Here is a 26,388-nt window from a genome sequence, read left to right as displayed (position 1 = left end):
ATGCCACTCCTTGCATACGTGGCGGTCCAAGCCCCACCCCACCGCTCGGCCATTTGCCGGCCACCACGCGTCTGCCGCTCCCTGGACTCGACTCCTCTCGTCTCGGTTGGGGGGAGAAAGAGAGAGAGAGCAGAGAAGACAGGGAGGGGGGAAGAGGCCGTCTGCGAATTTGAGGATTTTCCTCTCCCTCTCTCTCTTTTGTTCGTAGCCGTCTGGATATGCTACCGCTGGCACCCGGGAGACAGCACGAATCGGGCGCGGTCGCCGCTACCTGAGCTGGAGGAGGATGTTTGATTGCAACGGGGAATCCCAACAGCAGGTGTGCCGCCGCCTCCCTCTTCTCTGCTCTGTTCTAATTTGCGTTCTCCTCACACGGTTAGATCTGCTATGTGTTCACGACGTGTCATGTATGTTGCGTTCTAGGTTTAGATGTGGTGGTTTGAGAAGGGGTAGGAGATGCTTTCCATGGAGGTCTGAGCGTGGTTGCGCAGCAGAGCAAGTCATTTTGACATCTCTATGTTTTTTTTTTTTGACGGGGGAGCAGTCATGGTTTACTACTAGTACTAGTTACGGATGTAGCCGGTAAGACTGCCTATTGCTTCGAGGAGTACTGGAATGCTGCGCCACGTGCTTGAGAGGGGAAAAAGCACAACAAATATTTTGTATGTGTGTAGTGTTGCTGCAATCTGTCTATCTGAAAATGACCCCATTTTAGCACCAGTTTTCATACCTACCTGAAAATGACCCTATTTCAAGCTCTGTATGGTTTTCCACCTCTCATGGTAGCTGAGTCTACACTACCTGACTCCATTTGTGAGGACAGTGAGAACTTATTACAAAACAGAGAGCTAGCAATGGAAGTGATCAAGAAAAATTTGCTGAAAGCTCAAGACAGAATGAAGTACTTTGCTGATAAGAAGAGAACTGACAGGCAATTCCAAGTGGGTGACATGGCCTATCTCAAGCTTCAACCTTACAGGCACACCTCACTTAGTCTCCACAAACACCTGAAACTCCATTCCAAATTTTATGGTCCCTTCAGAGTGCTGCTATAAATTGGGAACACTACATATAAATTGCTCCTTCCAGAAGGGTGTCAACTACATCATACCTTCCATGTCAGGCAGCTCAATAAGCATGTCAGCCCTCATGTCATACCAACTCGTCACTTGCCTCTAGTGGATGAGAATGGACTGATCAAAATGGAGCCAGAAAAGGTACTGGAAAGGAAATTGATTCCCAGACCACAGGGGAACATCAGTATTCCTGTTGTATGTTTGCTAGTCAAATGGGCGAACAAGTCGATCGAAGCAGCAACATGGGAGGACTCAACATTTATATAAAAGTTTTTTCCCTCCTTTCAGCCTTGAGGACAAGCATTGTCCCAATTGGGGGGTATTCTCAGGTTCGAGACTGAATCAACTGAAGAATAGTGACACTTCTACTGTCTCCGCGTGATGCTCCTGAGGTCGCGCTCGACGTTCATCCTTGATCGTAGGGCTCACGTCGCTTGATACCGGTTCGCCCGTTTATGTTCATTGTCAGCCGCTGATCGAAGATCGGATGCTACACCACCTCTCTCGCATCATTGTTCAGCATCTGGCAACGTTGACTGGTTGCCTTTGCTTTCTGTTTTAGCTTTTCACCTGCTTACGACTGTAATGGCTATAAAGCACCATTTCTTTGCGTTTGAGACCAACTTTATGTAATTGTGTAATTGGGTTGTAACCGTAACCGCCTGTGGCGTGCTACAGTGCCCTAATTTCCTACTCCCTCCGTCCCAAAATAAGTGTCTCAACTTTGTACTAACTCTAGTACAAAGTTGTACTAAGCTCTAGTACAAGCTTAGTACAACTTTGTACTTGAGTTAGTACAAAGTTGAGACACTTATTTTGGGACGGAGGGAGTATTTTGCAATAGAAACCCTAGCAACTCGAGCCAATTTGCACTAAAATCTTCTAAGTTTCTTCTTTCACAATATAATCCAGTCAGTAGCTAGCCATGCCCTAACAGAGAGAGAGAGAGAGCGATAGAGGTAGGTGGGAAGAATAGGAAGACCAGAAAGGGATTTGCTACAGTCTTCTTCGATGGCTCACTCCTCTACGCTTTTGACTTAAGTACTGGTTACATTCGCTAGTCCTGAACCCCACACGCAGGTGATTACTATTGTTTGAGAGAGAGATAGAGGCAGGTGGGATGAACAGGAAGAACAGAAGGGCATTGGGAGAAGTGCATATTTCAACCCCAAACTCATGCCCTAGTTAATTTACAACCCCAAGCTCCAATACCGTCTAGACTAGGGCATGAGTTCGGGGTTGAAATATGCACTTCTCTCAAGGGGCAGTCTTCTCCGATGCCTCACTCCTCTACTCAATCGGCTTAAGTACTTGTTACATTAGTGTCCTAGTTGATTAAGCAACTTCGTTAGGAAAGAGTCCAGTCAGTTTAGAGATCGTATTAGAGTTTGAATAGATTTACTGGCTTGTTTTGAACTGGACTACATGTTCTTTATTCTCCCTGAATATTCGTGGTCTTTTATACATTTTGAGAATATTAACATTTCATCAAATTACAAATTTAAATAGAGGCAGGTGATAGAGTTTGCGATTTGCTAAATTTTATGATGTGAGACTAAAAAACAGTAACAACATAGTCCCAAACAAGTTGGGGTAGGCTAGAGGTGAATCCCATAAGATCTCACGACCAACTCATTGTTTTGGCATATGGATAGCAAGCTTCCACGCATCCCTGTCCATGGCAAGCTCTTTGGTGATATTCCAATCCTTCAGGTATCTCTTTACGGACTCCTCCCATGTCAAGTTCGATCTACCCCGACCTCTCTTGACATTATCAGCACACTTTAGCCGTCCGCTGTGCACTGGAGCTTCCGGAGGCCTGCGTTGAATATGCCCAAACCATCTCAGATGATGTTGGACAAGCTTCTCTTCAATCGGTAATACCCCAACTCTATCTCGTATATCATCATTCCGGACTCGGTCCTTCCTTGTGTGGCCACACATCCATCTCAACATGCGCATCTCCACCACACGTAACTGTTGAACATGTTGCCTTTTAGTCGGCCAACACTCAGTGCCATACGACATTGTGGGTCGAACCGCCGTCCTATAGAACTTGCCTTTTAGTTTTTGTGGCACTTTCTTGTCACAGAGAATGCCAGAAGCTTGGTGCACTTCATCTATCCGGCTTTGATTTGATGGTTCACATCTTCATCAATACACCCATCCTTCTGCATTATTGACCCCAAATATCGAAAGGTGTCCTTGTGAGGCACCATCTGCCCATCAAGGCTGACCTCCTCCTTGTGCCTAGTAGTATTGAAACCGCACCTCATGTACTCGGTTTTAGTTCTTCTAAGCCTAAAACCTTCCGATTCCAAGGTTTGTCTCCATAACTCTTAACTTCCTATGACCCCCATCTGAGTATCGTTGACTACCACCACATCATCTGCAAAGAGCATACACCATGGGATATCTCCTTGTATATCCCTTGTGACCTCATCGGTCACCAAAGCAAAAAAGATAAGGCCTCAAAGATGACCCCTGGTGCAGTCCTATTTTAATCGGGAAGTCATCAGTGTCGCCATCACTTGTTTGAACACTTGTCTCAACATTATTGTACATGTCCTTAATGAGGGTAATGTACTTGTCTCAATAAATCTGACTAGAGTGTCGACCACTACTAAAAGTCACTAGATGTGATCCTCTCTTTTTAAAGAGGGTGTTAGCTACGATCATGTCGTAGGCTAGAGCAAAGCTTAAGACATCTTCTCCTTGATTCCTGATGCCATAGCCAAAGCCCCCATGCATCCCTTCAAAACCTGTGTTAGATGTACCCACGTGGCCATTGAGGTCTCCTCCTATGAACAGCTTCTCGCCAATCATACACTTCTAACCATGTCCTCCAGGCCTCCCAGTACTCCCTCTTGGTGTTCTCATTGTGGCCTACTTGCGGGGCATACATGCTGATAACATTGAGAACTAAGTCCCCAACTACCAGCTTGACCAGGATAATCCGGTCCCCACGTCTCTTGATGTCTACCACTCCGTACTTGAGGCGTGTACCACAGCTTGAAGCCGGTATCCTCCACCTCCTTCGCCTTCTGTCCCCTCCATTTGGTTTCTTGGACGCAAAGGATATCAACACCTCTCGGCACCGCTGCATCAACTAGCTCCCGAAGCTTCCCTGTTAGGGACCCTACGTTCCAGCTACCTAAGCGAATCCTCCTAGACTCGGCTAGCTTCCTTACCCTTCGCACTCGTCGAGTCAAATGTGAAGACCCTTGCTCATTTTCCACTACATCCGGGCGACGATGTAGTGCGCCACTAAGGATGCGACGACCCGATCCTCGCTCACTTGCCACCGTATCCAGATCAAGATACGGTGCGCCATCGAGGGGATGACGGCCCGGCCCTTGCCCATTTGACACCACACCCGGGTTCCGATGTGGCGCGTCGCTGAGAGGGTTACGCCTCTTTTGGGTTTTATCTCCATAAGAGTGGCTGAGTTTTGACGTTGTCTCGCCAAGCCTATCACAACCCTCCTCAGTATGATGCGCAAATTAATTTTGATTAGCGACGCAGAGACACTGCTACTTTTTATCCAGATGATTTAGTCTTTGGTTTTGAAATGCAGGTAGGGGATGGAATCTGGGCTGAACTCAGGGAGAATGAAGACCATATAACACCTTGCCCCAAGGATACGAAGGATAGTAGATCAATCTGTGTTCGAGACCAGAAGAAGAATGATGATGAAGCAGCTAGTGTTGTGGGCCTTACTGAATGTACTTCAGGGGGTCAAACTGAACATCCTGGTTTGGAAAAGCAGGCTGCCACTGAGGCTAGTGGACATTATTCAGCTGCACAACTTGACATAGAATCCTGGCCTGACCTGCCTCTCCCGAGCACTGCATTTGATAGAAACTACAATGACTATAATATAGCATCAACATATTTGGATTTCAATTCTGCATCTAGTTTACAAAAAGTTACCAGAAGCGTGTCAGGTTTGTTTCATTATTTAACATTTCTACATTCAAACATGCCACACATGTAGGAAAAAAAAAGGTAAAGACACAATACTTTCAAAGCAAATTATATATCTTTCGTTAGCCCATATACAGTGCAGCTGGATGGTGAATCTGAAGTGTTTGGCAATGAGAATGAAGAAAAGAGCAACAACCTTCTCGACTGTGACTGGGGCAATATTGGAGATTTTGATGATTTTGACTACTTGTTTAGGTAAGGTTGGAAATCAAATGAAACAACAAGTATGGATAGTTGGTACGATACTATTACCGGTTTAATAAACTTATAGCTTGATGTGGTTCTGCAGCAACACTGAAGCCTTATTTGGAAATGAGATGATTGTTAATGGCAGTAATTTCCTTGTTACGAGTTCAGATGTGGTTGTCGGTACTGTACAATCAATCCCCTTTCCGGTATGTATATGTAGTACTCGGATCTTTTATTGCTAATTTTCATTTCCTCTGTAGCATTGAGCTCTTTCTTATCAATGCGACTTGATTGTTTTACAGTGTATACCATTAAATAAGCAACCATCTTCTGATTGTGGATCTTCTTCGGTTCTGATTAATTGTACTCCCAGTAAAATAGCCAAACAAGAAATCAAGGTACATGGCTAAATGCATTGACATGCCTAGCAACCATCTCTTGGTTGCTCTTGTATATACGATACAACTTTTGGGGGGTAGTAGATGTTACAGACAGGTATTGGGGGCAGCACTATAGCCGCAGGCCCAGACCTGCCACACAGTCCGTAACCACAATACCAACAGGTGGGCCTTAGGCAGGCACATGGCTAATCCTTGGCGGCCAAGAAGTCCAAGTTTATCCCTAGCAAATATATTTCTATTAGGAAGTTGTCTTTACTTTCCAAACGGTTAGGATCTGGTTTGCTTTCCAAGTTTTGTGATCTCTCTGATCTATATAAAGAGAGGATAGTTTGTATTAGGATTATCAATCAAGAAATAGGGAAAATTGCCCCAAACTGAGAGTTCAGAGCCTCCAGCGTCACGGCAGGGGACGAGCCCCTACATGCGCCTAAGGGCGAACCTCGCTATCCCCTCCGATCAGATCCCAGTTTCCACCTCCCAACTCCACGCACGTAACATCTTGGTATCAGAGAGGACCTTCCTCGGCCACCCACCACCAACAGCCACCAATTCCCCCCCCCCCTTTTCTACCTGACCTCAAAGCACTACCCGAGCTGCGGTCTGATGTCGCAGCATTGACGGAACAACTAGCGGCTGCTAGGGTGTCCATTGACCTTCTGGAGAAGGGAGGATCCAGCAAGGCACAGAGCAAAGATGAAGATGAGATTGACAACACAGCTGCTGCTGCACTGGCTGCACCGTTTGCCTACCGGGAGGCTCCAAAGTTCCACAAGCTGGAATTCCCTACCTATAACGGGGAGGGCGACCCGTTGCCTTGGTTGAACCGTGTCGAGTGCTTCTTCAAGGGCCACCAGACGGAGGACAAGGAAAAGGCGTGGATGGCCTCCTATCACCTAACCGATGATGCTGCACTATGGTACAGCCGGCTGGAGATGATGCATGGCGAACCACCATGGCCAAAGTTTGTCAAATACCTGAACCGCAGTTTTGGGCCAAGGATCAGGACTAGTCGGCTGGCGGAAATTAAACACTTGAAACAAACAGGCTCGGTATGCGACTACAAGAAGCAATTCCTCACTCTTGTTTGCAGGTGCGAGAGTCTTTCAGAAGAGCAACAGATCGAGTTGTTCATTGCTGGGCTACGCAAGCCCATCCGTACTGATGTGGACTTGCAGTACCCATCGAACCTTGAGGCTGCCATGAGCTTAGCACTCTCCTATGAGCAGGGTTGTTTTACAGATGATGAGGACACAACCACACCACTCTCAGGCACAATATTGTCGTCCAAAGCAACCAAGGCAACAGCAACGGTCGCTGTTTCCCTACCCAAACAGCCTGCTGCTGTCCCAGCCGGACAGCCCCTCCCTGCTAGGCAATTCAAGAAACTTACCCCAACAGAGATGGCCGACCGGCGCACTAAAGGGTTGTGCTTTAACTGTGATGAGAAGTACGCCCGTGGCCACCGTTGTGCCCGGCTTTTTTGGATCGAGGTGCCTGATGGGGAAGACACTGACGACGTTGATGCTGACACAGTTGAGAAAGTGTTCGCCCTGGCAGCATCTGACACTACTGCGAGAGGTCCAGGAGCGTCAACCAATGGCACGCCAACCATCTCGGTGCGTGCACTTACGGGTATATGCATTGGCAAGACCATGCAGCTACATGTCCAAGCTGCTGGAGGTCGTCTCAGGGCTCCGGTGGACTCAGGATCCACACATAATTTTCTAGCTGAGGAGGCAGCCAGTCGCATGGGAATTTCCCTTGAACAACGCCCGGGGTTCAAGTAACCGTGGCTAACGGGGACAAAGTTTCGAGTGCTGGATGTGTGCAGGGCCTCTTGCTGGATGTCCTTGGCGAGCTGTTTGTCATTGACTGTCATGCCACTCCCTTGGATGGTTTCGACTTGGTACTTGGCGTCCAATGGTTGCGCACACTGGGGCCCATACTTTGGGACTTTGAGCACTTGACCATGTCGTTTTGGAAGAAAGATCACCAGGTCATTTGGCACAGCATCAACATGTCCGAAGGGCCACTGCAGGTCCATTCATGTGCCACCGATGACCACATGGCCATACTTCTGGAAGGGTTCAAGGCTCTGTTTGATAAACTGTGTGGCTTACCACTGGTGCGCATGTGCGACCACGCATTCGGCTCTTGCCAGGAACGACCCCTATTGCAGTTCGCCCATACCGTTACCCTCAGCTCCAGAAGGATGAGATTGAACGCCAATGTGAGGATATGCTCCAGCAAGGTATCATCCGGGAAAGTAACTCTGAATTTTCTTCCCTGGTGATTCTTGTCAAGAAACAGGTCGCACATGGAGGTTTTGCGTGGACTACCGCCAACTTAATGATGGTACTGTCAAGGATAAATACCTGATTCCGGTTGTCGACGAGCTCCTGGATGAGCTCAATGGTTCTTCGTTCTTCACCAAGCTTGATCTCCGCAGTGGGTATCATCAGGTTCGGATGCACGAGCCAGATGCCAAGATGATGGCCTTCCGCACGCATCACGGCCATTACGAGTTTTTGGTGATGCCTTTTGGCCTCACCAACGCACCAGCCACGTTCCAAGCCTTGATGAATGCTGTTCTTTGTCCTTCTCTTCGGAAATTTGTACTCGTTTTCTTTGATGATATTTTGATCTACAGGAAGTCTTGGACAGAACACCTTCGTCATGTTCGTGCTGTCTTGCTTCTCCTACAGCAGCATCAGCTATCCTGAAGCGCTCTAAGTGCTTCTTTGGTGAGCGCAAAGTGGCCTATTTGGGCCATATCATCTCAGCAGACGGCGTCGCCATGGACCCGGCCAAGGTGGAAGCGGTGGAGGCATGGCCAAAACCACGAAGTGTCCGCGCCCTTAGCGGGTTCCTTGGGCTTGCTGGGTATTATCGCAAGTTCATCCAGGACTACAGAGTGCTCTCAGCTCCACTCACCAAGCTCGTCAAGAAAGAAGGCTTTTTGTGGTCCCCGGAGGCTGACACAGCCTTTCACACACTCAAGCAGGCACTCGCAGCAGGACCTGCCTTGCAGCTACCGGACTTCAACTCTCCATTCTTGGTGGACTATGATGCGTCTGGCACGGGCTTTGGAGCCGTGCTACACCAAGGGGGCAGACCTCTTGCTTTCTTCAGCAGGGCGGTGGCACCATGCCATGTCAAGCTAGCAGCTTATGAGCGTGAGCTAATTGGATTGGTGAAAGCTGATCGACATTGGAGGCCGTATTTGTGGGGCCGAAGCTTCAAAATAAGAACATATCACTATAGTTTGAAATACTTGCTTGACCAGCGCCTCTCCACCATTCCGCAACATCAATTGGTAAGCAAGCTGCTGGGATATGACTGCACTGTGGAGTATCGACCAGGCCGTCAAAATACAGTGGCATATGCTCTCTCCAGGTGCCACGAGGAGGAGCTAGGGGCTGTCTTTGTTCTCTCATGTCCTCAGTTTCAACTTTTTGATGATTTGCGCCAGGAAATTGCCACTAGTGCAGACCTCACAGCGTTGCGTGACTCCATTAAAGCAGGGATGGCTGCAGGGCCTTGGAGTGTCACCGACGGCCTCATTCTCCATAAAGGTCGGGTCTACATCACAACAGCCTCAGTTTTCCTCCCTGCAATCTTGGCAGATGCCCACGACTCCGGTCATGGGTGTTCAGAAGACACTTCACCGATTGCGTGCCAATTTTTACATCCCTTGCATGCGAGCAGTGGTGGAGGAGTTTGTGCGGTCTTGTGTCGTGTGCCAGCGCAACAAGACTGAGCATCTTCCCGGTGGCCTTCTCCAACCCCTTCCAGTCCCTCAACATGTTTGGACAGACATTTCCATGGACTTTGTGGAGGGCCTGCCGAAAGTGGGTGGTAAGTCAGTCATTTGACTGTTGTTGACCGTTTCTCGAAATATAACCACTTCATTGCTTTGGGACATCCATACTCTGCTAGCTCTGTTGCCAAGGCCTTCGTCGATAACATAGTTCTTCTACATGGATTTCCGACGTCCATTGTGAGCGACCGTGACCCAGTATTTACCAGCAATTTCTGGACCGAGCGTTTCCGCCTCGCTGGTGTCAAACTACAACTCAGTTCTGCATTTCATCCCACTGACGGACAAAAATAAGTGCTGAACCGCATCATTGGCATGTACTTGCGGTGTTTAGTGGGCGATCGTCCTAAACAGTGGCCTCACTGGCTTCCTTCGGTTGAGTTCTGCTACAACTCATCTTTTCAGTCCGCCCTGAAAGCTACTCCTTTCGAGGTGGTATATGGGCGTCCGCCTCCGATGCTTGTATCTTATGAGCCAGGCCTTGCAAAAGTAGCAGCTGTGGACCGTGCCCTCTCAGACCGTGACGAGTTCCTTGCTGACATACGGGATCGCCTTCTCCAAGCTCAGAATAGCATGAAGATCCAGCATGATGAGAAGCACCGTGACATTGCCTTCACCATTGGAGAATGGGTCTGGCTTCACCTTCAGCATCGGCCCACGGCATCCTTGGGTGCGCACAGCAATGCCAAGCTCGCTCCACGATACTTTGGACCATATCAAATTCTTGAGCGCATTGGTGAGGTGGCATACCGGTTGCAGCTTCCACCTCATGCACGGATTCATGATGTATTCCATGTGGTGTTCCTCAAAAAAATATCATGGTCCGCCCCCAGATACCCCTCCTGCATTACCGGACATCTTACATGGCAGGGTGGTTCCAACTCCGGCTGTTGTGCTTCGCTCACGTCTGTTCAAGGGAGTCCCTGAAGTATTGGTGCAGTGGCAGGGTGCTGATTCGACAGCTACTTCATGGCTGCCCCTGGAAGACTTCAAGCATCGTTATCCAGATTTCCAGCTCGAGGACGAGCTGTTTCTCCAGGCGGGCGGAAGTGTTACGGACAGGTATTGGGGGCAGCACTATAGCCGCAGGCCCAGACCTGCCACACAGTCTGTAACCACAATACCAACAGGTGGGCCTTAGGCAGGCACATGGCTAATCCTTGGCAGCCAATAAGTCCAAGTTTATCCCTAGGAAATATATTTCTATTAGGAAGTTGTCTTTACTTTCCAAACGGTTAGGGTCTGGTTTGCTTTCCAAGTTTTGTGATCTCTCTGATCTATATAAAGAGAGGATAGTTTGTATTAGGATTATCAATCAAGAAATAGGGAAAATTGCCCCAAACTGAGAGTTCAGAGCCTCCAGCGTCACGGCAAGGGACGAGCCCCTACATGCGCCTAAGGGCGAGCCTCGCTATCCCCTTCGATCAGATCCCAGTTCGGACCTCCAACTCCACGCACGTAACAGCAGATGCTAATGCTAATGTATGCTGAGTGTAAAATTGTCTGGGTAGTGATTATTCTCGAAAACTAAATCAGACCAGTAATTGTGTATGTGCAATGCACATTAATATTAAGCAAGATATTAATTGTATTGCACATTAATATTAGGCAAGATATAAATTGCATATTAATATTAGGTAGGACTAGTACAATGCTCGTGCGTTGCTACGGGCAAAATACAGGAAAATAAATCAAACTGATGACTAAGTGACATCAGTGAAGTCCTTCGAATATATATCACCTTTTACCAAATTCTTTAGCGGATACTATGAGAGCAACTGTGCACCGGTTGCCTATTTTTTATCGGTGGTAAAAATTTGTGATCGTCGTCTTCTTCCTCCTCTTTGTCTTCCTCCTTCCATCCCAACAACCCATCCTTCGACGCTGGTCGTGGCCAGTGTCGATGTCCTGCGCCACCCTACCCGAGCCACCTTCTTTGTTGGTTCATCATTGCCCCGACACTGATCGAGGCCGGTGTCGATGCTGCCCTGCCCATTCTCAAAACAATTATGCAAATCTCAGATGATCTCTTAAATGAAACATGTTATCAGTGCTTGGCGAGATGGCATGTGCATAGCTTATATGAAGCATGTGAAAGAGGGTATCATGTTTTTAGAGGGATGGATTGATCAGCACAAGCATGCATGTATGGAAACTTAATGCCTTCCAGAATTAAGCCACAAATTTTTCAAGCAAAGCACCATATTTTTCTTATGCTAGAAGGGTGAACACGTATGCAAAGGAGCTGAAATCAACCTTAATGTTTGGCACATTTTTATATTGGTATAGATACGGTTGAACAGGTGAGATTTGTCGGATCTCCGCAACTCGCTCTTTTTATATTGGTATAGATATTGAAGGTGGTAGCTAGCCATGTGATGCATATGCTCATCTTTTATGAATGAATTCATCTCCATCTTTCATGATGATCTGGGAAATTGTTTTCTTCACATGGTTGCTATCCTTTCTAAACATATAAATTAACACATATAAGAGTGTCAATTGTCCAGTGTAGTGATTTTTAAACACTTATTCACTTCATAGTTATCATTTATTTTTCACTTGCAATTTAGAGATCTTTTGAACTGGCCTGAATGGAGCTGATGATCATATCCTGATAAATTTGGCTATACCAATCTGATATCTGTTATCCAGCCTAAGGCTCCAATAGTTGATGTTCACCAGAAAAGTAACAACAACAACAACAACAAAGCCTTTAGTCCCAAACAAGTTGGGGTAGGCTAGAGGTGAAACCCATAAGATCTCGCGACCAACTCATGGTTCTGGCACATGGATAGCAAGCTTCCACGCACCTCTGAACAAAAGATGCTACTTGTAATGTATGCTGTTTTTCTATACATGTATTCAGTTGATCCTCTCTGGATTCATCCTGTATGACATTTTTCCCCTCCTATTGGGAACTGTCTTCACTACTATAATTGCCGTTTTGATAGCCTAGAATTTATATGTAGTTTAAAATTGGTCAAAACAATAGGTACTTGGTTACATCTTGTTTCAGTGAGTGACCTGGCTCGTTACAACCCAGTATAAATGTGGCACTTTTGTAGGGAGATGTAAAGAAGAGACAATTGAAATCACAAAGAAAACCAGATGACGGAAGCAAAAGTAAAACATCCAACAATACAAGTGGTTTCTCCCAGAACCAAGGACACCAGCAACCAGACAGTTTGCATTCATTATCCGAACCTCCTGTCCAGCATTTTCAGACTCGTCAATATGCACTGCTCCACGATAGCAAGAATATGGAGCAATTTCAAGATGCTATTCAGCTTGCATTCCCTGGCTATGGATATCCTGCATATCCATGTCCTACCATTCCGGCGGTGTCAAATATTCAGGCTGAAGGCCATCAGACAAACCCAAAGGCTGCATGTTACCAAACTTCAGTAGATCCTCTGAAGCAATCAAGTTCCACAGAAAAGCCACAAGATATGCCATCAAGGGCACTGATGATGACACCCCAGGAAAAGATTGAAAAGCTTAGGCGCCGACAACAACAACATGCCCTGAGAGCTATTCAACAACAGCAGCAGCAATTTTGTCAAGAGGGTTCGGGCAGGGACACTTTGGTACCTCGAGCATACTCCCGAAGGAACAAGAACTCAGATTCATTAGGGAGTTCAGGTATCATAGACGAAAATGCACTAGAGCAGACTTCAGCTTGTCGTAAAGAGATTCATAAGAATTCTGGAATTCCTGATGATCCCTTTATAGAGGAAAAAATATATTATGAGCTTAAAGATGCCCTTGGGAAGGTCATTTCTTTGTTCTTTCTGTAAAACGTTATTGATGTTCATGTGTTGAGTGAAACACTTTTCAGTTGCAGGATTTGGTCTTATGAAAATGAAATTGACTAAATATTTTATTCCTTGTGCAGCTGGATGCCAGGACTCGACTCTGCATTTGAGACAGTCTGCTTCGATTGGCTCATAGTTCCTCACAGAGACAAATTGCTGGTGACAGAACTAGCAGTAACAAGACTAAAAGAGATGAAGATGAAGTTTCAGAAAATGACGCATCCAACAGGAGAAAAAGGTATATTGCTTAATGCCAAAGTGGGTTAGTACTCCCTCCATTCCAGGAAAAGAGTGTATATAACTCCCACAACTATCACATTTTGGACAGATAACCCCCTCACGTCCACAAGCATCATGTTTTGGACAGATAACCCCCTCACGTCCAAAACCGGGATCTTAATTGCCTCAACTATCCAAAACCAGGCAAATCACCCCCTCCAAACTGTTTTGGCAGGTGGTTTTGCCCACATGGCCCGCTGACCAGATTTTTTTGTTTGACTTACACTGCCATCTCATCTCATGACTCACATGTCAGTGTAATCAATTGTTTCTTTAAAAAACCTGTTTTTCTTTCCTCAAGACACATCAATGGAGCTGCACATGTCCGCATCTCCGGCGACTCTGTCGTGTGCTCCCCTGACGAGACCGTGGCGCATGCCGGTGAGGAAAACTAGCAGCAGGGTACTCGATCGTCCATCTCCTCAAGAGTCAAGACACGCGTTTAGCAGGTACGGCCCCTAGTCTCTGACTCCAGGGAGCTTGCCATCCCGCCGCTACACAATCCCCGAGTAGGCCAGCGTGGGAGTCCACCTGATACTGCCGTCGGCGTATTCCTATTACGCGCACCTCCACACAGCGCTATGGCGGAAGTGTTGTGCTGCCGCCTTCCCCATAGTCAGCATGCACGGTGGCCCCGATGTCCGTGGGAATGCCGAGGGCCGAGCTGCGCGTTGGGATGACAAGTGTCGGCGACTTTGGGCGCAGCTAAATCCTATCAAGCAGGCCGCAAGTGTCGGGATGACAATACCCGCACAATCGTAATGAAGTTTTCTGCAAAGAAGAAGCGGCAGGGTCCCCAACGCGCTGCTCGTTCGGAGATGTTGTGGCGATGGCGACGCGCCGCTACACCACCTCTGCGTCGCCCTGCGCAGGTACTGTGGGGGCGTTCGAGCGGGCACCTCTGAAGACTCTTGTGTCGTGGAGCAGTGACTATCCTACTCCCTCGGCCATGGCATTCAAGAACTCCACCTCCGAACGAGCACATGCCATGATGACATGATCTGCACGTCTCTTGTCCTGCTCCTTCTCACGTCCATCTCATGTCCCTGGAGACGCAGGCCATGAGCAACATCATCACTTTTTTCTCTGGCTCCATACAACAGCCGAACTGATGCACGTGGCCTGTGACCGGACAACGGACATCATGGGGAAACGAGCTCCGAATGTTGTTCTGCAACACGAAGCCTCCCATGGGATGGACGCAGGTGGAGCCCGAAAACAATGGCTCGTGCGGGATGGAGTGACGCGTCCTGCTGTGGATAGTTTCCGCTGCTGTCACAACGGTCGGCGGCCTCGATCGCGCCTCCGTGCCTGGACATGGCGCCCCCTCGTTCACTTCGCTACGCCTCCGGCAAGCTCTCGACGCGCTCCCAGCTCAGCGCATGGCCTCACCCAGTGCAGCAGAGCTTTTCCATGTCTCCTCGCTGCCACGTTTGCAAAACCACCATAAAAAACCACTTACCAGGGCATGAGGGGATGATTTGCCTGGTTTTGGATAGTTGAGGGGATTAAAATCCCGGTTTTGGAAGTGAGGGGGTGAATAAGGTGCACACACATTTCAAGAATCAAGTTTGACCATCAGTTTAACCAACAAAATGTGGGTTATGTGCGCCAACATTTTTATTTTCATTAGTATAATTTTGAAGTCACATAACTTATAGTGTTGGTCTAGTTGATGGTCATAGTTAAATCTTGAAATGTGTGCTGGTATGTAGGGGTTATTGGTGACTCCACTGTGATTCTAGATCTAACATCTAGCTCAAGCAGACTTGCCCTGACAGATTGTATAGCTAGGCATGTATATATGCCCTGATAGATTGTATAGCTAGGCAGACTTGCTGTACTGTCTTTATAAAATTGGGGTCCTATTTATTATTTTATGTAGTTCATACACAATATGTGTTATTCTGCTGAAGAAAAAGGGGAAAGAAAAGAAAATAAAAGAAGGGCAAAGAAGGCTCGAAACATGCCATGATAGTTGTTGCTTCAATTAAGTTCAACTTCAATTATAATGATTTTAGTTTTGTTTGAAATACCAAATTTGACCAACATATCAGAATTGCTTAGCTTGAAAAAAATGCAAAGAAAAGAAAACTTGTATATCAATGCCCAAAAATATCAAAGTTGTTGGGGTTTGAGTAAAAAAAGAAATTAAACTAGTTAAATAGGAAATCCTATCATGTTTTTTGAAGTAACATATATTTTTTAAAAGACATACATTTCATTGGTTCTTACTTAGCTCTAGGAAATCCTTGGTTACAAGTGTTCCTTTGGCATGGACATTTTGATGATAGGGACACTTTGGTGTGCTTGAGGCAAAAGGCAAATATTCCCCTGAAAGTTGGAAGCTCTAGGTATTTACTGGTGTAGTTGGAACATGCATCGTTGTTGGCTGATACAAGAAGATTCAGAAAAGGGACTGCCACGTAAATAAATACAACCATGTCCACATGTAAGATGCTCTGAAATTCCTTCATAACCCTAGCAAGTAATTGAAAGGATCTGAACTTTGCCAAGATGGGTAAAGCGTGTCAACTCTCCTGGTGGAGAGCCCGCATATTATATATTCATAGGATGGGGCTTATCCCATAAATGCATACACTTGATTGTTACAATTGTGCATAGCACGTTGAGAGTAAGAGAGATACACGGAGGTTTACAAGAGAGTTAAAGAAGAGAGTTACAGGCATAAACCGTGTACGTTTAATCTTGATCTTTAACTAGACATCCATAACATCCGCCATAAGATATCCATAACAACCGCCATAATATATCTTTAACACCCTCCCTTATTCTGAACTTCCCAAGTTAAGATTACGCTTGAACTCCTCAAACGGTCGTGTGGCCAAGGCTTTTGTAAAACCATCTGCAACTTGATCCTTTGAATGAACAAACCGAATCTGCAACTCCTTATTAGCAACTCTTTCCCTCACAAAATGATAGTCAATCTCTATGTGTTTGGTTCTTGCATGAAAGATAGATTAGCAGATAGGTATGTAGCACCAAGATTGTCACACCAAAGACATGGGGTTGGTGTGTGACATATGCCAAGTTCCTTAAGCATGGACATGACCCATATAATCTCTGTTGTTGCATTTGCCAATGCTTTGTATTCTGCCTCAGTACTTGACCTGGAAACTGTGGCTTGTTTCTTTGCACACTATGAGATCAAATTAGGTCCAAAGAAGACTGCAAAACCACTTGTTGATCTTCTATCATCTATGCAACCTGCCCAGTCAGAGTCAGAAAACACACTAACAAGTGTGGATGAAGACTTGCTAAAGGTTATGCCAATACTAAGTATTTTTCACATATCTCAGTATACGTTTGGCAGCAGTCCAATGAGCTGTAGTTGGTGCATGCCGAAACTGACAAACCTTATTGACAACAAAGCAAATATCAGGCTTGGTGAAAGTCAAATACTGAAGTGCACCCACCAAACTTCTGTACTTAGTACCATCCTCTTGACTCAGGAGTTCTCCTTCAGCAAGAGATAGTTTTTTCTGAAATGGACAATGGTGTTGGTGATGGTTTACAGCCCTGCAATCCAGCTCTATTCAAAAGATCAGTTGCATATTTTTCTTGGGAAAGATGAAGACCACCTTCCTTGTTTTTCTTGACTTCAATACCAAGGAAGTAATGCAGGTCACCTAGATCTTTGAGGGCAAATTCTGAATTCAAATCCTTTAACAATGCAGTTACTGCCTCATTTGATGAGCTTGTGACAATGATATCATCAACATATATAAGCACAAATATGGATGTTTTGAACTTGTTGTAAATAAATAGTGATGTGTCGGATTTAGAAGGAACATGACCAAGTGTTTGCAACTTTGAACTCAGATGTGAGTACCATGCTCTAGGGGTTTGCTTCAACCCATAGAGATTTATCAAGCCTGCACACATGAAAAGGTTTATTCTTATGTTCAAACCCAGAAGGTTGCTTCATGTACACTTCCTCTTCCAGAACACCATGAAGAAATGCATTCTGCACATCTAGCTGTCTGAGGCTCCAGCCTCTGGATACGACAATAGACAAAACAAGACGGATACTGGCAACCTTAACAATAGGACTGAAAGTATCCTCATAATCTATGCCATACCTCTGTTTGAATCCTTTAGCAACAAGTCTAGCCTTGTAACGATCTATTGTATCATCTGACTTTCTCTTTATCCTGAACACCCATTTGCAGTCAATTAAATTTTTACCTTGATGTGAAGGAACTAGGTGCCATGTCTTGTTTCTCTGAAGTGCTTGGAACTCTTCCTCCATAGCTTTTCTCCACTTGGGATCTACACTTGCTTCTTGAAAAGTACTAGGTTCTCCTGTTGAACATGCCAAGCCAAATTTAACTTTATAATTTACAGGTTGAATTACCCTTGTTCGAAGTCTTGTACGCGGCGGTGTAGTATGTTGCTGGACTGTTGTAGATGATCCAGGCGCAGAAAATCCCATAGACTGCTCCTGGATAGAGGATCCAGGCTATCCCGAGGTTGCTGCTGTGACATGTGCCGCTGCCGGATCTTCTCTGGCCATATATGTGGGTGAAGCTTCAGTGGATGGTGCAGAAAACCTAGGCGAGACAGTTGGATCAGGCTGGGATCCCGCGCCTGCTGCGGGCTGGCGCACCGTCCGCCTGACATAGACCCGTGGGTCCGGGCCAAACCGCGTGGTCGGCCGGTCCCTTGATGGCGACGCGTGCGTGGATGACGACCCCCTAGGTGAGGACGTGGCAGACGTAGACCCGTGGGTCCGGGCCAAACCGCGTGTCGGCTGGTCCCCTGATGGCGACGCGCGCGTGGATGACGGCCCCCCAGGTGAGGACGTGGCAGGCGGGGGTTGGCGAGCAGCCGCTCCTGGCGTGGATTCTGTGTTGTAGCGCTTCGATCCCGGAGTGGGTCGCGCCTGCGCTGACACCGCCGTTCCCGAGGCAGATTCGGGAGCAGCCCTGTCACGTAGCGGGGGACACATGAAATATGGACCATTTTGGCCATTTTCTTTACCATTTGACGCCAAATTGGTTTCTGTTGCTTCACCACTTGAGCCTGCTTCATCACAAATCTCATTTGCACGGTTAGAAGAGTTAGTCAAGTGGTTAGTACAATTGTCGTTCCCTTGATGAAAACCAGACAAATGAGGTGGTAGTAGAAGGATTTCTTGGCGAAGTAGGGCACCGGCGTTAGGATGTAGATGAGCAAAAGTGAAGACAGTTTCATCGAAGACCACATCATGAGAAATATATACACGACCTGTAGGAACATCAAAGCACTTGACACCTTTGTGTTGCGCACTATAACCCAAGAAAACACATTGTTTTGAGCGAAACATGAGTTTGCGAGTATTGTAGGGACGAAGGTTTGGCCAACAAGCGCATCCAAAGACACAAAGAGAGTTATAGTTTGGTCGAGTATGAAGGAGTCGTTGCATGGGTGTTTCATTGTTGATGACACGACTGGGTAGCATATTGATGAGATGAACTACAGTAAGAAATGCCTCATCCCAAAATTTGAGAGGCATGGAGGTACCGGCTAGGAGAGCAAATCCTACCTCAACTATATGCCTATGTTTGCGCTCGGCAGATCCGTTTTGTTGGTGGGCATGAGGGCATGAAACATGATGCAAAAGACCCAACTTTTGGAAAAAACGAGTTTAACTTCTCGTATTCACCACCCCAATCAGATTGGACAGCAAGGATCTTAGTGTCAAATTGGCGTTCAACAAGTGCTTGAAAATTATGAAAAACTTGAAAAACGTCAGAACATTTTTTAAGAAGGTAGATCCGAGTGAATTTACTGTAGTCATCTATGAAACTAACATAGAAAGTATGTCTACCAACGGAAGGAGGAGCTGGACCCCATACATCAGAGAAAACAAGTTGCAATGGCTTGGTAGAAATACTAGTGGAAACTGGATATGGTAATTGATGAGCTTTCGCTTTCTGACAAGAATCACAAATAGTTTCAAGACTACGCTCACCAACACATGGGAGCTGATTATTTCGAACCACTTGTTGAACAATAACAAAAGAAGGATGTCCTAATCGCGCATGCCACCGTTCCGATGAAATTTTGATGACACCACACACTTGTTTATTGAAGCTTCTAAACTGAGGAATCAAAGGGTAGAGCCCATGCACACATCTACCGCGGTAGAGAATTTTCCTCGTGGCCTGATCACGAATCAAAAAGAAGTAGGGGTGAAACTCGAGAAAAACTTTGTTATCTATGGCAATACGATGAACAAAAAGAAGATTTTCTCAGTTTGTGGTACTTGTAAGATATTTCTAAGATGAATATTCCGATGAGGGGTATTGACAATTGCATGACCAACATGATCTATCTTCATACCTTCACTGTTTGCGTTGTGGACTTGATCATGGCCATGGTACTTCTCGCTCATGGTCACCTTTTCAAGCTCATTGGTGATGTGATTTGTGGCTCCAGAGTCAACGTACCAATTGGTATCAACTCCATAAGATGTATCTGCAGCTGCTGCAACTTTCTTGCGTTGGGAATTGTTCTCGGCATAGCGCCAATCACAATCGTTTGCAATGTGGTTTTTTGTTGTTGCAAATTTGACATTTATTTTCATACTCATCATAACCTTGAAACGGACGACCCCTATTGTTGTTATAGGAGGGGCGCCGGTTATTGCCGTAGTAGTAGTTGTTGTCGTTGTGGTAGTGGCTGCCGCCACCACCACCGCCGCCACCACCGGTGTTGTAATTGCTGCCGCCGCCGGTGTTGTAGTTGTTGCCACTGTTGTTACCACCATAGCCACCGCCACGACCACCGCCCTTGCGGTAGCCCTTGGGAGACCCACCACGGCCTCTGGCAGCGAGATTGGCAGATGATTTGAAGGCACCCGCCCCTGTTCCTTGGAACATCTCGACTCGTTGGTCGAAATTTGAGACCATGCCGAAGAGATCATCCACGGTCAGGGACTCCACGCAGACATCCAGTGGCGAGATGAGGGGCTGATAATCCATATCCAGCCCCCCGATGATGAAGGAGAGAAGCTCCTCGTCCTTGATTGGTTTGCCAGCTGCAGCGAGCTCATCAGAGAGGGCTCGCATTTGACCGAAGTAGTTGCACTCGGTGAGCCTTTTTGGGCGTTTGAGAGGGGCGATGTGGCAATTGTTGGCGCGGGAGAGGGATTGGGTGGCGAACATGTTAGCGAGTGCTGACCAGATCGCGTGGGATTTTTCTAGGGATGCAACCTGAACAAGAACTTCCTTAGAGAGGTTCCAGAGGAGATAGGCCACGATCTGTTGGTCCTGGATGAACCAGGGGTCGTAGGCTGGGTTGGGAACGATCTCTTCTTTCCCATCGGAGTTCTTGGTCATGATGGTCTTTGTGGGTTCGACTGTGGATTGGTCGATATACCCATATAGCCCAGCCCCCATGATTTGGAAACGAGCTTGGGCTTTCCAGAGGACATAGTTGGTTCGGTTGAGAGGCTTGGATGTGGTGTAATTAAGGCCAAGGGAAGAGACTTGGGTGGAGGAGGACATGGCGGCTCAAGGTGGAAGATGAAGGTTGTGGTGGTGAGGGGTTTGCTAGATGCAATGGAAGAAGGAGGCTCTGATACCATGTCAAGATGGGTAAACCGTCTCAACTCTCCTGGTGGAGAGCCCGCATATTATATGTTCATAGGATGGGGCTTATCCCATAAATACATACACTTGATTGTTACAATTGTGCATAACACGTTGAGAGTAAGAGAGATACATGGAGGTTTACAAAAGAGTTAAAGGCATCAACTTCTAATAAACCGTGTACGTTTAATCTTGATCTTTAACTAGACATCCATAACATCCGCCATATGATATCCATAACAGCCGCCATAATATATCTTTAACAAACTTCACATGCTCCTAGGTTATGCCTAAGGTCATGTCGTGTGTGTCTGGCCCGACTCCCTCCCGACCCCCTCGCGCCGCCACCCAGGGCGACGCCAGGGGGACCAACTCCTCGCGCCGCCAGCCCTCCCACGAGGCAGATCTCTGCCGCCGCTGTCGCCGACACTGGCCGCGGTGGTGGCGGCGCCCGACGCCTAAAGGGCTAGGGCAGAAGGGAAGCGACGGATCTCCTATCAGGCGGCTGGGGCGCCTCTTGCGGGGTGTCTTCGTGCGGCAGGCACGGCGGCGTCCTGGCTGTGCGGCGGCAGCCGGCGAACCCAGGGCTGGCGAGGTCCTCCTGTGGGATTCTCCGCTATGCGATGGGTGGCGGCGGTGGCCGTGGATCTGGCGTCCCGGACAGATCCGTCATGGTTCGGCTATGGCCGACTGGTGGCGCGTGATGGGACCGGGGTGGGGCGGCCGTTGGTCCTCAACCGGTTTTCCGACGACACCATACGTCCACATGGCGAGGGTGTGCTCGGATCCGGTCAGCGGCGAGATTGTGGTGGCGCTACTTCTGGTGAAAATCACGCCGACTTCGGTCATGGCGGACGCTGACGGCGTCTCCGACGCCCCCTGTTGAGGCATCGTCGTTGCAAACTGCGTCAACATGATCGGGATGTTCCGGGGGAAACCCTAGAGCTGGGTCTACCAGATCGGACGATGACGGCGCCTTCGGTGTCGTGCTCCCTCCCGAGGGCATAGTTTTGGAGCAGGAGCTGGCTGGAGGGGACGAGGAGGAGCGGTGTTTCATCTACCGCAAGGCCGTCGATGGATCCCGGCGGCATGGCGCTGAGGAGTTTCGGCGACGGGCGCGTGTGGATGAATACGTGCAGGATGGTGGCGTTGTCTGGCGCCGTGGTGGGCAAGGTAGATGCAGCAGTACAGTACTGAAGATGGATTGGTGGCAGGTGGCTGCGGCGGCCTCATACCCGGCAGGTGTCCTGGTTGTTGAGTGCGCCGGACTGGTAGGTGCCCCATACCCGGCAGGCGTCCTGGTTGGGACCTCAGGTCTTAGATGTTAGGTTTGGCTGCAAGGTCTGTTTGGTATTAGGCCTAGACTATCAGCATCCCTTCATCAATTGGATAGGAGTAGCGACAGATGTAGTCTTAGTGGTGTATGACTTTGTAAGGTCTTGTGTGAATAATTAATAAAGTGGTTGCATGTATCGTCCAGATGCAGAGGCCGGGGGTTCTCCTCCATTTTTAAAAAAAAATGTCGTGTGTCTTCTTTTGTGGAATGTAAACAGCAAGCTACCTTTTGTGCAATTTTTGTAGTTAATAGTACTTTTTTCTGCGAGTATTCACAATGGCTCATCCTTGTATCTGGATATCAGATCTCTGGTGAAGGAAGCAGAAACAGACACCAATCCAGTCGATCGAATTGTAGCCCATTTGCTGTTTCATAGACCATGTTCGACGGTTGCAACACTTGCAAAGGAAGAAATCGCATCCTCGACTCTGATGTCACTTGAAGCTGGTGAATATGTTATTATCTATATCTCTAGACTACTAGCATGAGATCTACGTGTAGAACAAACAAACATGATGGCTTGAATATTGCAATATTTTGCAGATTCCAAGATGCCTGGGGCCACGCCTGGGCGACCATCAGGAGATCAACAGACTGCGCAGGAAATGGCAATTCAGCCTTCAGTGTAACGGATGTGTGTTCAGAGTTTACTCAAATGATAGTAAAATAGGAATTCTGTATTTGCATTTTGATACGCCCGTTTCCCCTGGATGGTTGGTCTTTCTCCAGAGAGTACGCAGATGGAGACCAACGTGACATCCGAATGGTACCCTACTTTTATAGATAGCGGCCGCAGCGTCCCGCAGGTCTTTGTACTGTATTTTATAAAGTTAAATACACTACAGGTGCCTTAACTTGCCCGGCGCGGCCAGTTTGGTGTCTAAACTTGAAAAATACACAAAAGTGGTGACGTAACTTGTCTAGGCGTTCAAATACGGTGCCTCTAGACGTATGCCGCCGTATCAAGTGCCCGTGGGGCATGTCAGCGTGTCTCTGGGCCACATATCAGTGGCTGCGGGCGTGTTGTGAGCCGTGCGTGTAGTTTTTTTTTACAGAAATGTCCCTGGACTTTAGTTAATTCTTGGAAAAAATCGTTACGCATGCTGGACGCAAGCTTTTTTTTATTTACGGAAACGTGTTTGTACTTCAATTAATTCTCAAAAAAATATAAACACAAGCCGGCATGAAGAGAATTCAAACCACGGACATCCTGGTTGCCTAACAAACAAGTGGATCAAGAGGCCACACTTTGGTTTACATTTAACTGCTAGCTAGCAACTTATATGCACGATTCCGCGTATCGCTTTGCACATATTTTTTGAGTGAAGTTTCTGTTTAATTTTCATGATACATAAATTTTCCTATATGAATAAAATAAAATAATTATCAATCTGTAATTATTGTTTATTTTATATCTTTACTCTATTTTCATTATTGTGTACCTTGAAGAGATAAACATGAAATTTTTCTAAAATTTATGTGGACATAAAAAGTTGAACGTATATTAAAAATTATTGTGTAAATTTATGCATCTTCATTGAGGGCCATAAGCACGAACAATTATTGTGTATCTTCATTCTATTCTTAAAGTACACAATTATTGAAAATTGACAATATTGTATTTTAAAAACTGTTCAACGTGTATTAAGTATTATTGTGTGACAATAATAAATTCCAGAAATGTACTAACATGAGAGTGTTTGTAGAAATTTAAGAATAATATTACACAATATTTTTAATACACATTCAACATTTTCAGAAAACAAGGTGAACATTTTCTAAAATAATATTAAAATGAAAAATGAACATGAACGTGAACGTGTCTTTCAAAATATGCTCACCATGTTTTTAAACGTTCAACTCTTTAATTGCACATCAATTTTAGAAAAATTTCGTGTTTATCTCTTGAAAGTACACTATAATGGAAATAGAATAGAGATACAAATAAACAAAATTATATATTGATAATTATTTTATTTTTTCACATGAAAAAATTTATGTATCATGAAAACTAAACAGAAACATCACTCGAAGAAAGACAAGATAGTAACTTGGAATAAATATAAAGAAAATTACTCCAGTAGAAGCATATGCAGAGCGATACGTGCAATCATCTATATAAATTGCTTGCTGATAATTAAGCGCAAACCAGACCGTGGCCGCCTGGTCGGCAACAACATATCCCATGTTCGAAGTCCCTGTACGCTGACTCCCGCAAACAAAATATTAAAATCAAGGGGTATTTTTTGCGAAAATTAATTAAAATCCAGGGGCATTCCTGTAAAAAACAACATGCATAGCTCACAACGTGTGTAGGCAACCGCTGACATGTGGCCTAGCGACAGACTAGAATGCCACGCGGGCACTCGATACGGCGGCATACGTCCAGAGGCACCGTATTTGAACGCCCAGACAAGTTACGACATCACTTTTGTGTATTTTTCAAGTTTAGGCACCAAACTGACCGCACCGGATAAGTTAGGGCACCTGTAATGTATTTAACTCTATTTTATAGCACGTTTGCCGTTTTCAGGCTTTTTGACCCCTTTGCATCAGATCCAGCAAGAATTGCATGCACTAGACCAATGTGGACTTGTCGAGATGAGAGTGAGACTGGAATCGTGTACAGAGCTCTAAGACAGCTGCTCTGTACTTATTTTTGGGGGTAAAATACGCCCGCGCTAAAGTTCACTTATGTCATTGTATTTTCGAAGGTGCAAGTTACGGTCATTTTGGTTGACGAAATTATTTCGTACTCTCTGTAAACAAATATAAGTTCTTTTTCAAATCTGTATGTGAAACAAAAACGTCTTATATAAGATGTTTTTCAAATCTGTTTGTGAAACAAAAACGTCTTATATATGTGCATAGAGGCAGTGCCAATTTGGCTGTATTAATTGAGGTGGCATGCATCCACCTGATTTGATCACTCACATACCAATGGGCTGAATTTTGTTGAAGTTATATTTTTTTTCAGTTTTCCTTTTCTACGTAATGAAATTAATGTCCGTGTTGGTAAGTTCTTTTGAAGCCCAAACTGTAGAACAATTATTCTATGGTATTTTTATCAATATAAATATTTATGAAGTTTTACGAGACAAGAAAAAACAAAAAAGAGAAAACAAAGCCATTGGCTCAACCTATTCCAGCCTTAGGAAACTCTAATGAAAAGAGTTGCTAACTAGGCAAGACAATCAAAGATCTAGCTCTTGAACTCTGTTGAGTACTAACTCTTGATCCTGTGAGTTAATAATAGAAGATCAGACTTAAGGAGGTATCTCCAAGAGGCAACACTTGGGTATTCATGATTCAAAATCCAGAAGTTTCTTTGCATCCAAATGTGCCCACACTACAGGAATCAGACACTTTGCCGTCTGCCATGGCTAACGTCATAGGCATGCCTGGCGGACGGCAAAGGCCTTTGCTGTCAGCCAGCAGACGGCAAAAGGTCCGGCTGGATAGGCTACGGCGAAGGCTGGCGGACGGCAAAGATGAAATGGTCTTTGCCGTCTGCCAGCAGACGGCAAAAAGCCTGGACGGCACACGTGGCAGGTTAGTTCCGTTAGGGGGTTAACGGCGTGCCTTGCCGTCTGCTGGCAGACGACAAAGTCTTTTGCATCTTTGCCGTCTGCGAGCAGACGGCAAAGTGCCCATATAGGCCAGCCCAGATTGCTGCCACGTGGCATGCTATGCCAGACGGCAAAGAGGAAAAGGTCTTTGCCGTCTGCCAGCAGACGGCAAAGCAACCATATAGGCCAGCCCAGTGCCCCCAGGTTGCACAGGTAGCTGCCACGTGGCAGCTTTGCCGTCCGCTGGCTGATGGCAAGGCTCTTTGCCGTTTGCCAGCAGACGACAAAGAGCCTGTATAGCCCCTATTTTCTTCT

General features: G+C 46.4%; 1 protein-coding gene across 5 annotated transcripts; it reads left to right on the top strand.

Annotated features, from left to right (window-relative positions):
• Window positions 1-23,419, top strand: LOC123078356 (protein LNK2). 5 transcript variants are annotated; one of them, XM_044500835.1, is made up of 11 exons: window positions 9-319; window positions 424-1,405; window positions 4,654-5,023; window positions 5,141-5,258; window positions 5,353-5,458; window positions 5,555-5,650; window positions 12,542-13,118; window positions 13,372-13,529; window positions 15,865-16,022; window positions 22,809-22,951; window positions 23,048-23,419. In XM_044500835.1, the coding sequence occupies exons 2-8, from the start codon at window positions 1,274-1,276 to the stop codon at window positions 13,425-13,427; spliced, it is 1,455 nt and encodes a 484-aa protein (XP_044356770.1). In that variant the 5' UTR covers window positions 9-319; window positions 424-1,273; the 3' UTR covers window positions 13,428-13,529; window positions 15,865-16,022; window positions 22,809-22,951; window positions 23,048-23,419. The 5 variants fall into 5 exon arrangements, with proteins under 5 accessions (XP_044356771.1, XP_044356770.1, XP_044356769.1 ...); XM_044500833.1 differs by having other exon boundaries at window positions 13-319; window positions 12,542-13,249; XM_044500834.1 differs by lacking the exon at window positions 15,865-16,022 and having other exon boundaries at window positions 11-319.
• The last annotated feature ends 2,969 nt before the right edge of the window (window positions 23,420-26,388 follow it).

This window comes from Triticum aestivum, chromosome 3D (assembly GCF_018294505.1).
Source record: "Triticum aestivum cultivar Chinese Spring chromosome 3D, IWGSC CS RefSeq v2.1, whole genome shotgun sequence".
In the NCBI taxonomy this organism is placed as follows: domain Eukaryota; kingdom Viridiplantae; phylum Streptophyta; class Magnoliopsida; order Poales; family Poaceae; genus Triticum; species Triticum aestivum.
Note: the sequence above shows the minus strand (reverse complement) of the source record. Positions and strands in the feature narration are given on the sequence as shown.

Excerpts from the sequence above, each read along its gene's own strand:
- LOC123078356 (XM_044500833.1), top strand. The coding sequence starts at position 1,274 with ATGTTTGCTAGTCAAATGGGCGAACAAGTCGATCGAAGCAGCAACATG. Across the intron at positions 1,406-4,653 it reads CAATTGGGGGGTATTCTCAG|GTAGGGGATGGAATCTGGGC; the intron begins GTTCGAGACTGA and ends TTTGAAATGCAG. Across the intron at positions 5,024-5,140 it reads AGTTACCAGAAGCGTGTCAG|TGCAGCTGGATGGTGAATCT; the intron begins GTTTGTTTCATT and ends GCCCATATACAG.